Source organism: Semicossyphus pulcher, unplaced genomic scaffold (assembly GCF_022749685.1).
Source record: "Semicossyphus pulcher isolate SPU_LCO1_2020_fin unplaced genomic scaffold, fSemPul1.0.p SCAF_6, whole genome shotgun sequence".
Taxonomy (NCBI): Eukaryota; Metazoa; Chordata; class Actinopteri; order Labriformes; family Labridae; genus Semicossyphus; species Semicossyphus pulcher.
The window spans coordinates 33,025,959-33,038,744 of NW_027211737.1; the positions used below are offsets into that span (position 1 = coordinate 33,025,959).

General features: G+C 46.1%; 2 protein-coding genes across 2 annotated transcripts in view; both read right to left on the minus strand.

Annotated features, from left to right (window-relative positions):
- cfap299 (cilia and flagella associated protein 299) overlaps window positions 1-2,150 on the minus strand; it is a 74,637-nt gene extending 72,487 nt beyond the window's left edge. Inside the window, exon 1 of the mRNA XM_069682767.1 lies at window positions 2,054-2,150. Within this exon, the coding sequence (XP_069538868.1) occupies window positions 2,054-2,150 (97 nt within the window). The remainder of the gene's footprint in view (window positions 1-2,053) is intronic.
- A 1,116-nt stretch (window positions 2,151-3,266) lies between these two features.
- On the minus strand, window positions 3,267-12,013 carry fgf5 (fibroblast growth factor 5). Its single transcript, XM_069683810.1, has 3 exons — window positions 11,803-12,013; window positions 9,693-9,796; window positions 3,267-3,635 (listed from the first exon to the last, which is right to left on the minus strand). The coding sequence occupies exons 1-3, from the start codon at window positions 12,011-12,013 to the stop codon at window positions 3,267-3,269; spliced, it is 684 nt and encodes a 227-aa protein (XP_069539911.1).
- Window positions 12,014-12,786: the final 773 nt, after the last annotated feature.

Genomic DNA, 12,786 nt, shown 5'->3' on the forward strand with positions numbered 1-12,786 from the left:
TTTTCTTACCTAGAAATAAAGACCTGCTTCATTATTTAACACCAGTATGAATAATACATTCAACTCTTCTGTTGTTATTCTGTGTTGAACAGTGTTTCTCATGGTGGTTACTCGCTCTCTCTTTACTATTCTGACTCATGTCACCTGATTTTCCAGTGAACATTTACCAGAGATACAGCTCCTAACAGCAGGCATAGACCACGCTGAGAACAGTTATAACTTTTATATAAGACTTCTGTTTATGGAAAATGAACAGCACATGCTGAAAGTGAACAAATAAATGTAAGCCTGAAAAAGATTTTTTTATGACATGTGTGCTGGCTCTAAGGCTGCTGCAGATCCTCTAAGTACATAAAAGAAAAGAATGAATGCACACTAAACCAGACCCTCGCACAGTTTAATCCTCTTCATTTTGTTAGAAACCTGCATATATTTTTGGTAATTTGAGAAGATCTTGATAGATTAAAGTTCTGTTGTGAGGAAACACCACAAGCAGGAAGAAGTAACAGGGCAGGAGAGGTGAAAGTGTGTGAAATGGAGGCTGTAACCTCACAGCTGCTGTGTTGCTGCCCTCCTCTCGATTGAGCTTCTCTTAAACCAATTCAGATATTTTAGGGGGTAGTTAACCCAACATCTAATCAGCCAAAATGAATCAGGTCCTCTTCCCTTATCTTCTTCTTCTATTGGCCACCTGTGAATTCATACCAGTGCGAGACAAACATGCATGCTGTATGAGTTGTAAAAGACAGATGTAAACATGTCATCAGTGGACAATCACAGATGTTGAAGTATTTGTTTTGGCCATCAATTTTTGGTTACATAATCTATGGTAGCATTTTGTGCTGATGGTATCCACCATGCTTTCTATTCTTATGTTGTCTATTGTTGTTTGTTACAGTAGTGGTAGTGCGGGTTGGGCTGAGCACGTATAGTACTGTAACTTCAAGTGGCTGTGAAAAATGCAATTAAAGAAGTCATTTTTTATTCACTTCCATTAAAGGTGGACTCAACAACTCTTTCCAACAACAGGAAGTAAGTGGAGTCAAGAGCGTCTAGTTAGCCACAAAACAGGCGAAGACGTGTTCATTCCAAAGGGAAAGAAATCTTCCGTAGCACGTATAATACTTTAATTTATTTTACAGAGTGGACTCAGTGTGTTGCAGTAGAATCACTGCTGACTGCACCATGATGATGTTCAGTCAGCACTCAGGTCTGCTTTAGACTGACACCTGTTGGGACCTCAGAGGACGCAGAGAGTATCAGTCAGCTAACACAAAAACACGGTGCTGCTACAACTCTTTCTGCAGCCAGTGCATCTTCTTTGGGAACTAATAACAATAATAACAATAATAACAATGATAAAGCTTGTGGAACATCTCTTTCTGAGTAAGCACATTTGGCCTCATACGTGTCACATAACACATAAATATCCTCTGATGTATTTATTTTTTATTCGTCATATAACATAAAAACTCTTCTTCATACATTTACAAGTTTTCATTAAAAAATTCAGGTAGAAAAAATATTTCTTTGGGATGTTTTTGAGGACCAACAACATGATGACATCACAAAGATCATTAAACAGCGTGATATGTTAATGAGGACGCACACATCTATACACGTACTGTATGTATACGTATATATTTATGCTTTTCCACTGTTTTAACCCGTTTATTCACCTTTGAATAGAAGCTTGTTGGATCACTTGTCCTCCGCTATCTGAGGGTGTTTCCCCTGTAATGTTAGCATGCTCTCTTCAGCTGCAGTTCACCTCAACAAGTCTGACAAGGATTAATGCTATTTCAGGAGCTTTGACCATCTTACGCAGGTTTTTAGACTTTCTGTAACACAAACATTATGAACATGATTTAACTTGATGAATACACAGGTTCTCACAGTGGAATGAGACAGAAGTATTTGACAGACAGTCCATTTGAATGTCTTTAAATCTGTCACAAAATGTGTCCCGAGCTCAAGTTATTCAAACAGTTAAATCAGAGACAGCACCTGATTTAAAGTTCAGCTCTCTGGGAGGGTAGATTACGTACTTTACATCCTAACCTCCTCCCCAGAGACGCCTCCCGCTCGGCCCTCCCCCGGCTGTTTGCCATCTGATACACCTCAAGATCCAACCCTCTCCTTCTCGCCATCTTTATCCTTGCGGTGACAGCGGCGCGGCTCCTCCTGGGGGGAATTCCTCGAGGTCATGACTCTGGATTTTCTGAGGACAGCCGGTTGCTAAAATGGCAGTTTTGATGGACAGTTTTCTCCTTGATCCCTCACAGCTGTCCAGGAGGAGGGGGGGGGGGTCTCCAGAGGACCGGCCCTCGTTTTCGTGATGATTATCTCAGATCTGGTGTTGGGAGGGGGACAGTCGGTTGTTTGTTTAGGCAGGAGATGCTTCGAAGCACAGGTGTAGAGAGCTTTCCACGTCTGAAGTGTCTAAAGGGATGCCTTTAAGTCGAACTTATGAGGTGCTTTATCGATCGAAGAACAGGAAGAGCAAACCTGTTTAGGATGTGATTATTATTCCGTTTTTAAAGCTGAATTCCACAAACCAATCATATTCTTTCAGTTTTATCCCCGAATTCTTGGTTAAAGTTGAAAAGCAGTTCGTTGTGGTTATCGTAAGGATTATATTTTGGGTTTTAAAAGGTACTTACATCATTAACGTACGTACAATACTTACGTAACTAATGTTACGTGACTTAAAAGACAACTCTGTAAAAGAAGTCACCGACTTCACATCAAAATCAGGCCCTGGTCTCAGTTATTAAATTCCTCTGTTGTTTGATCCATCCATCGCACCCCAAGAACACCTTCCTGCTCTTCTTACTGCGTCACCTGACTTTTACAGCACATTAAAACAATAAGCATGAAAACAGCGTCCAGAAATGTCACCAGACGAACCTACAGAGTGAGACTGTGTAGCAACGGGCTGCTGACCAGGCGGCTGTATTTGACGAGGTGGGAGTTAGAAGAGAACTTTATGGGTTCCTGTCAGCCGGCCGAGTTCAGCTTCAACAGTATGACACATTAAAAAAAGAGTTCATCATGCACACACATAAAAACAGGACAGCTCTGCATCGACTCAAATACAAAAACATCTCCACTCTATGGTCGTAGCTTCTGCAGTGAGAGCTGGATGGTTGTACCCGGCAGCCCTTTGAGGTTTTCACACGTCAGAGACCCGGAATGACTTCATGTGATAAATAAACAGTTTTATGTGGACGTCCATGTCTTTTATACCCAAACCCTCGGACCCTTTATCCAAACCGGTACTTGGGCCAGTATTTGACCTGCGTTCGTCTCGGTGCTGCCCCCGTGTGGATGTTAGCCTTGGTCAGAGGTTTGGGCGGGGCTGGGGGCGGGGCTTTCCTCCTCTCTTTGCTCCGCTCTGTGATGGTGAAGCCCCGCTCTCTGGTGTCGTGCAGGCTGACCCGGGGCAGGAAGTGGGTGGAGACGTGCTGGGATTTGACCCGTGGGCTGGAGCCCATTTTAGCTTTCCCTCTCTTGTTGAGGGCCACGAACCACTCGCGGCCCGTCCTGTGGTTCCTGTGGAGGACTGAGGCATACGTGTTGTAGCTGTTCTCCTGGAAACGCTCCCTGAACTTACAGTCGTCTGAGAACCACTCCTACAGAGGAAGACAAAGATGAGATAAAGAGTCGTTACTCGATTTATGCATTCACTGCTAATGAAAGCAAAGGTGGTGTTTTTTGCTTTCCCGATCTCTTAAACCATCAAACCATCGTCCATCTTCTAAAGACGATCTTCTGGCAGCGACGGCCAGCTTTGCAGGGCCAATCAATAATGAACGATCCTTTAAACCAGTTAATTGTTCCCTTTCTGAAGTCGTGAAACTGGATCCTTCCTCGTATAATCAAGGCTCGGCTGTGGAACATGTGTGAACTCTGTTAGCATGCTAGCATGAAACCTAAGCCTGTGTTTGTCTTTATGTTGGGGGGGAGAAGTAATGGATCCTTTGGCTTTGCACCAACGAGCACCTGGAGCTCAGCTCTGTTATTTTAGATTGATGAAAGTGTGTTTATGAATGATGTTGTGAGGAAGGGGCAGGATTAAATAAGCATCTGCTTCTTTCTGCTCCTTCTCGAACCCTTTTGTTGTGTTTTCTTTTGTTTATATTGACTGTAAGATTTAACAGTTTATGTTTGTGTTTTCTTTTTATTATGTCATTTCATGTGGTTGATTGTTTAAGATAAATAAACTCAACTCAGCCACGTTCTCCCCACTGATTAAATCAGAGTTTACACCGATCAGACACACTCATTCACATATCGACATTTTACAAACACTCAAACACCACACGCTGCTGCATGTCCACCTGTAACGGTGATTGTGCTCTGACCTGTTAAACAAGGTTTCACTTCCATCGGGAGGCGGTTTCAGACTTCTTATCTCAGAGTTGATTTGACTGACAGCAGCAGAGGCTCCTTCGTACTGATCAACATCTCATTATGGCTTCATCCAGTGTGTTGACAATGTATTGAATAAATGTGACTCATTCCAGGGATCACAGGAGTATTTCTGAGCATGTTAGGTTGGTGCTGTAAGAGCCAGAGACATGCTCATGGTGGATTCATGTTGGGTCTCTTTATAGAAGCCTACAAGGCTAAAGGCTTTCATGTTGCAGGCATGTAATAAACTACTGACAAACTTTGGTTTGCATTTTGTGCTGACAACAAGAAGATGGAACATTTATGTCTTTGTACAAGATTTATTTAAGACTATTGAACTGTTGTAAGACCAGGTTGAACCAAACCTCCTTAAAGATTCAGGTAAATGTAACATTTGTGCCACACAACATAAAGATCGTAGCACTATTTCACATTCAGCCACACACTTCATACTCAGAGACGCAGTTATTCACTGAATCTTCCTGTTTTGTGCCTTAAAATATCGTTGGTGGGAAACTCCGGGATGCCTGCTCTCCTGCTCGGTCCGGCTGCCTTGTGTAACCTCGTGCCGTTCTACAATCAAACAAACTGTTCTGCTTTGCTGCAGAGTGAAGCATAGCAGAAAATGATGCCATTACAGCGCTTGGTAAACATGCCAGTCACAGGAGAGAGCACGGAGCTGTAAGTTATTCAGAGTGACCCGCTGCTCCTCTGGCTGTTGTTTTAAAACCAGCAGACCTCCTCCTCTCTGCTGTGGCTGGGTGGCAGTGATTTTACAGAACACCACGTGTGAGCAACATCGCGGCTCTGGTAGCAGTCAGGGAGTTACACATTTGGAAACGGATCCAGTGAAGCATGTCTGAATGTACACACACATACGCACACACACACAAACATGCATACCAGGAAGGAGCTCCGGCCCCCGCTGGGTTTTAGAGGATTTAATGGCTGCAGCCGGATTCCACAGATCTTATTGTTAAAATCATAATGCTTGTACAGCTGTTTAAGCAGGCGCTGCATTGGTCACACTCATTTAAAGGGACCTTTCCCATGATCCTCGGGGTGAGCTGCATCGGGGCAGAGGTGGAAAGTTAGCGAAGACTAACTTATGTTCTAATTATTCCTGATTTCTACCAAACAGTGATGGAAAAAGTGATTTATTGGACTAAACTCTGACACCTCAAACTGAACTAGATCCACAGCCCTGTATCTGCAGGACTGAAAACTTTATTAAACACTTCTTTTGAGACATGAAATAAAACAACACTAAGCAGCAACCCCCGGTGTTCAAAATGAAGCCAATGCAGTGCAAAAAGCTGCAGTTCCTCGGTGATGAGCATCACAGCAGAAATAAACATGTTTACAGCCTGGTACAAAAACTGTTTGGTTATAAATGGCTAATTTTACTCTTCACGATAACTGTACGGGGGGGGGGGACTTTTTGATAACACACCTGTTTTAATTATATTACGCCTTAAATCATAAGGGGAGGGTCACTTGATTGACAGGTGGATCCTGCTGGCTGTCAGACACTGAGCTTACCTTCACCTGTTTGTGTTGTTGGAGCCTTTAGAGGACAAGATTGTTTAGCATTCTCGTTGATAGTTTCATACACTCATCGTGTCTTACAAGTTTAAAATATTTCATAAACTCGCGATCTGTAGTGGTGTCGTGATGTCGTGATGTAGTGATGCAGTGATGTAGTGATGCAGTGGTGCAGTGGTGTAGTGATGTAGCGATGCAGTGATGCAGTGATGTAGTGATGCTGTGATGTAGTGATGCAGTGATGTCGTGATGCAGTGATGTCGTGATGCAGCGATGTTGTGATTCAGCGATGCAGTGATGCAGTGATGTAGTGATGCTGTGATGCAGTGATGCAGTGATGTAGCGATGCAGTCACTGTACGATCAGACATTACAGAGTGTTAAATAATGTGGCTGAGACGAGTCACCACAAAAGAGGGAAATAAAAAACCCTTTTCTGCAGCTACATGATTAAATGTATGTCATGTGTTCCTGACTCTCTCTCTCTCCCCCCTCCATCCTCCTCCCGTCACTGTTTGTTCCACACATGCAGGCGACCTTTGACCTTTCACTCGTTTCTGTTTGCGATGTCTTGCTGAGCAGGTCGAGCAGAGCGAAGTGCATCCGTCTCCTCGTCTGTTATTTAGCCAATAAATTTCCACTGTGCAAACATGTAGATATTAAAGATGACAGACGATGAAACGGGAGAAGGTTCGGGGTGTCAGGTGACACCCCGGCATGGGGCCCGAGCCTGTCTGCGGCCCCGAGCTTTACATCCACCCGAATCATCAAGGCAGTTAAATAGCAGAGTACAGCTGTAGCCACAGACTGGAGTTTTAGTTGTACAAATATTTCTCTGAGGCAGAGCTGCTCCGGAGGCAAAAATAAGCTGCGACTGCACCGGCTGGAGCCAGACAGCAGAGTCTCAGAGTCAGAGGGAAAGGAATCTACAGTTAGAGATACTGCAGAAAAGAAACTGATCAAATGTCTGACTTTGATTCACTGCACACAAAACTGCAATGTACATAATGTTTTTGACAAAAGCAGCCACATAAAGACGCTCTGCCTCTGAGTCCGTGCAGGAAGTGGAGGTGAAACTTTATTTTATGACTTTTCGACAGTTGGAAACAGGAGACGAGTTCAGACGACGTGTTGGACCACAGGACACAAACAAAGCCACAGAGTCAGACAAAGATGACGGTCAGGTTTTAGTTTGACGCAGTGTGTTTGTCTTTGCTGAATTGTTTAATTGTCCAAGTCAGCTCAGTCAGTGTTTGTGTTTAAATCTTGTTGGGGACGTGTTTGACCCTGACAACGTTTCTCTTTTTTCTTTACATAAGCTGGAACGAGAACAGAGTAAGAATCTGCTGCTGCACAGTCACATTAGCAGATTCTGACCAGCCGTGTCTGTGGATGCACTTTGAGTAAAGACGCCACATCACTCCCTGCTGACAGAGTTTCATGAAACAGTCCGTCAGCGCTCACAGCCTCAGCAGCTGGCAGACGCTCCGGCTCTCTGCAGCTGATTGTTTACTCCACATATTGATCCGTCCTCTGTATACTATCAGCCGGCCCAGGCAGGACTTAATCTGCTCTTCCCATTAACACATGTTAATAGGGAGCCCCTTCTATCTGTTCGCCTGCCAGCGCTCCCTCAGATGAGCCGGCCGGTCAGCCAGCAGCGGGCCATGGTGACGGCAGCGAGGCCGAGCTGCTGTGGGCTGATTCTGTGTGTTTGGGGGGATTTGAAAGTGTCAGAAACTGTGGCTAAAGATTACAACAGTGTGCCGTGACATGCTGATGTCACATTTATGGGATTTAGTTCTGCAGCACAGATGCAAAGCTGCACAAACTATTAAATAGAACAAACACTGAGCTCCTTCTCATCCCAGCCAGTCCCTCTGTGCAACCACAGATCAGCATCCAGCTCGGACAAACTGAACTCATACCCACTGAGTCTGCCCGGACTGTTAAGGTTCATGTGGCCTCGATCGCTCGGTCATGTCAATTTGCCCTGTACAACATCAGGAAGATCAGACCCTACCTGTCAGAGCATGCAACACACCTGCTGGTACAGGCTCTCGTGATATCACACAATGATTACTGCAACTCCCTCCTGGCAGGCCTTCCTGCACGCACATTAAAACCTCTGCAGGTGATCCAGAACGCAGCAGTGCGACAGGTATCAACCCAAAACAGGACGTCACTCCACTGTTCGTGTCCCTCCGCTGCTCGTATCCCTCCGCTGCTCGTATCCCTCCACTGCTCCTATCCCTCCACTGCTCGTATCCCTCCACTGGCTCCCAGTCGCCGCTCTCATCAAATTCAAACCCTGTCGCTCGCTTACAAACAGCAAACGTCTCCTGCCTACCTGAACGCCCTCATCCAGGTCTACACTCCGTCCCGCCCACTACGCTCTGCCAATGAAAGGCGCCTGGTGCTCCCATCACAACAGGGCCCTAAGTCTCTAACTAGACTCTTCTCCTCTGTCGCCCCCCGGTGGTGGAAAGAGCTACCAAACTCCATTCGGTCCGCAGAGTCCCTTTAACTTTAAGAAGAAGCTAAAGACCCAGCTCTTTATGACCTCTGACCTTAATGATATTGATGCTATTGATGATGACGATACTGAGGATGCTGTTGATGTTGATTAGGATATTCATGATGATGAGTATATTGACCTTGATGACGCCCTGTGCTCTGCCTGTCAGCAGCAGTGTCCGATCACACCTGAAGCTGTGCCTTGGCTCTCACTGACTCCGCCCCCTCCTGTCTCGATCGTTGCTTGTGTCGTATTAACTCTCAGATGTCCGTCGCTTTGGACAGAAGCGTCTGCTACATGAAACTGTGACACTGTAACACTGTAAATATATGGATGGAGAAATACACCAGTTTCATGAGTTCAGAAGAAGTTCATCACATTTTATGGCCCAATGAAATCGTTGTTCAGGGTCAGGACGCTGTTAGGACGTCTGCTCTGAACACTAAAGACAGTGTGATTTTGTTTGTGCAAGGAGCTTTAGTCTTTGTCTTCAGGAGCTGTAAGTAATTTAACCATGAGCTGCAGTTCACATCTCCGTCCCCTCCCCCACACCTCCCTCAGCTCACGATCCGTCTGACTTCATCTGCTCGGCAGTGACGCTCGGCCACAGGAGCCGCAGACAGTGCTGAGAGGATTGTACACTGTAGAGTCGGAGCGCCCTCTGCTGAACAAACTACACCATGTCTAAATCACCATGAGCATTGTTTTCTGCTTTATATGTTTGGGAAAAGGTTTTCAGATCGGCAGCAATCGGAACGCGTGTGTGCTGATGCTGTGATTGGCCCATATCAGCCCACCAGTATATGTGTCAGGCTCGAAGACGTAGTGGATCATTTTACAGCTGCAGAGGCAGAGGCAGATGTTTTATGTTTCCTGACAGAAAACCAGAGAGTGACGTTGAACTTATATTTCTCACGAGCACAAAAACACGACTCCAGCAGGATATCAGGCATTTTGTTCTGTTGGATCAACCCAGATCTTTTACGTGCAACCTGAAGACGTGTGACACGATCGTGTTAGTTTGTGTTGGAGATGAAGCCGCCAATTCTGCTTCATCGTAGTTCTGTAACGTCGACGCAGCTCATCAACAGCTTCTTGTACAGTATAAAAAACATGTCAGGCTTGTGTATCAAAGTGCCACTTAAAGCCATCACACAGTCCTGCAGTGTGTGTGTGTGTGTGTGTGCAGTGTGTGAAGTGTGTGTGACTCTTACAGTAGCGTGGAGCCGTCCTCTTTTATTCATGGCCAGGAATCTGTTACTGTAGACCCCTTTGATGCCGATGACCCCCTGAGAGACGGCGAAGAGCTCCAGGACACCTGTGAGGACAGACAACACGCTCTGGTGACTGATGGCCGGGGGTATTTTTACTCCTGCTGCCAGTGTCTCACTCGTCCTGCTCGACAGTTCAAATAACTGTCCCCGTTTTCTGTAATATCCGAATATAACTTCTTCTACCGCCTCATTTGAACACAAATCACCTTCTCAACACGAGACTTTCCTTGGTGTCTCCATCAGGTCACATCACACAGGACAGACGTCACATGAAGAAAAGGAGGTTACCGACAGAGAGGGAAGCTGGAGCGTGGAGGAGAGGCGTCTATAATGTGACGTCTGTGAGCGACAGGGAGAACTCGGAGCCTCATGGATGAAAGAGAAGCAGCCAACATGGCCGACGAGCAGCAGTGAGACATTCCCCATCCAGCTGATTCACACACTGGAGCAAAGTTCATGTTCATTATTTTCACTGTGTTGTTTTTGATTTGAAGGTCACATGATTTCAGTTTAATCGTCTCCAAATATGAGGTTAGCTTCAGTTAGCTTAGCACGGACACAGCTGTGAGAAATGTCCATCAGAGGGACCCGTCTGACTTTATACTGAGAGGATGTTTCACAGCCTGGACGCTGTCTTTCTCATTCTGCAGGAAACATGATGGCTAACAAGCTAATTAGGCAGCTAATGAATTAACCACGGGCACAAACTGTTCAACTTTGATAGCTTTGTGTTTGCTAGCCCCCCGCTCCTCTCCAGCTCCACCCAGTCGTCCAAATATGGTCACTTCCGGCTCCAAGAACACCAGCATGGTGACAGCCAAAATGCCAAACTGGCCTAAAAATGTCCCGGTGGTTCAATCTGTTATTTAAACACGAACATGATAACTGTGCAGGAAGGATCTGTCAATCATGAAACCTGATGCAGTTTGATGGTTACAGATTCTTCATATAACAAATCTGCTGCTCATCTCTGCTGCCCTGCAGGATCTGACCCACACGGCTGTCCTGTTGAAGTCCATGTAACCTGACAACTCTTCTGAAGGGGGCCGTGGAATGGAGGCACAAGTGCACTTTCACGCTGAGCTCCAGCTGTGTCGTCAGCGGAGCGGTGACCGGGGATCTGACGAGGGAGAAAAACCGAACATGTGATTTATGACTTCAGTCCTCTGTGTGGACGAGACGGGACAGACTCACAGACAGGACGCAGGAGGTTTCGGAACCTGTCTGTGGAGCGCTTCAGTCCCGTTTATAGGAGTCGAAATCTTTTTTTTTATTTGACTGAAGAGAAAAAGTTTTCATTCAAGAGACACAATCTTTAAACTTTAACACATCGGCAGAAATCTTGATGTTGATGCTTTTTAAACTTTAAACTACAAGAGGAGAAGATCTTACTCTCTCATTTAAAGTTGACTTGTGTTTGCTTTAAATGGAGGTAGACTGATATATGGGCCAACATTAGGGTATCAAAGATACTGTGGACTCACCGTAACCTCCTCTATGTCAGCCATCTTTCATCAGCTGGAAGAGAGCTATGATGTCATTTAATCTCAACCAATCATTTATATCTTTATATCTTAATTGTTGACCTGTTTCATTCACAGAGAAGTTCAAACTTTGTTATGCTAAAAAACGATTTTCCCGCCAGTTTTAAGGTCAACAATGAAAAGATTCAACAAAACAAAAAAAGAACAGATTTTTTTTACAGCGTACTGAGCAGCGTTATGATGATTGGGAGTCCAACACATCCTGCTCCGTCTCCCTGCTGCACCTGTTACTTCCACAAACAGTCTACCTGCCAACATCCGGAGACACAAACAGGCTCCTCACAGGATCAGGAGCGCGAGCCTCTCTCCTGATTCAGTCGCTGCAGTTTAAACTTTTAAAACAGATAAAGCTGCAAACAGGAGGGGATTAATCAGAGCACATTCAGGACTACAGATCCCAGTGCGCAGTCTCAGCGGGACGCGCTGGACTCACGTGCGCGTCCGACGTTTTATAATTTAGTAGTGAAGCAGCTCGGTGCACCGGGACACCGGAGAGACACACTTACTCAGCTGGTTGGGCTCATGGCTGCCGTTCACTCTGCCGTCGGGATGAATCTGGAGGTGGAAGCCGATGCCGACCCGACAGTAGAGCCTGCAGGTCCTGCGTCCCGAGCGGATCTCCTCCTCCTGAACTTGTCGCTCCACAGAGACGCGCTGAGCTCCGGCGGCGGCACAAAGCAAGTGAGCGGCGGTCAGAAGGTAGAGAGGAACATTCATTCTTCCAAAGACGAGACTCTCCTCAGGCTGCTTCCAGCATGTTGGCGTCGCTCCTGAGGTCCGGGCGCGCACACGCGCGTGCAGCGCTGCTGGGCATTACCCCGGCTGCAGGAGCTGGAGCTGTTCTGCTGGCAGGGGGATATTTATAACGCCAATGATCTCACTACTCGGTGCATGCCTGAGCTCTAAAGGACGCTCTTTCATCCAGATTTTGTCGCCGAGATGCCACTCCTGCTCAGCACCGATCCACAGCAGCGGGGCGTGAAGGAAGCGCGACTGACACCGCACATGTTCCAGGGAATCGTCCGCGCCAGGACGCACCGAGCGCGGCATTTTACGCACAGGGAGACATCGTTTAGATCGAGGACGCGATTAATTCATAGGATAAAGAGACATGTACCAAAAATCAATAAATCCTTCTCACAGCGCTGCTTTCCACAGAAGAAGAGCTGACGAGAAAGGAGATGAACGTTAAACGCAGCAGGGAGGACTGCGCGTGCAGACAGCAGAGATCATCAGGTGGAGCAGCAGAGTTTAAACACTGGCTGACCGGGACACACGCAGCTGTATTTATAGGCTTAAGTCCACCTTATCATCTGATACGTCCTCCTGCTGCAGAAGAAGCTCGTGCAGCCTGCAGGCAAAGGAAACACAAGTTACCAGTGTAGAAAGATACACGTTCATGTTTTTAAACACACAAATCTTCCTTTTTGCTCCGATCTTTCTTAACTTTCCTTTCCCACACGACTCTGCCGCCTCCTGATTTGTTTCCC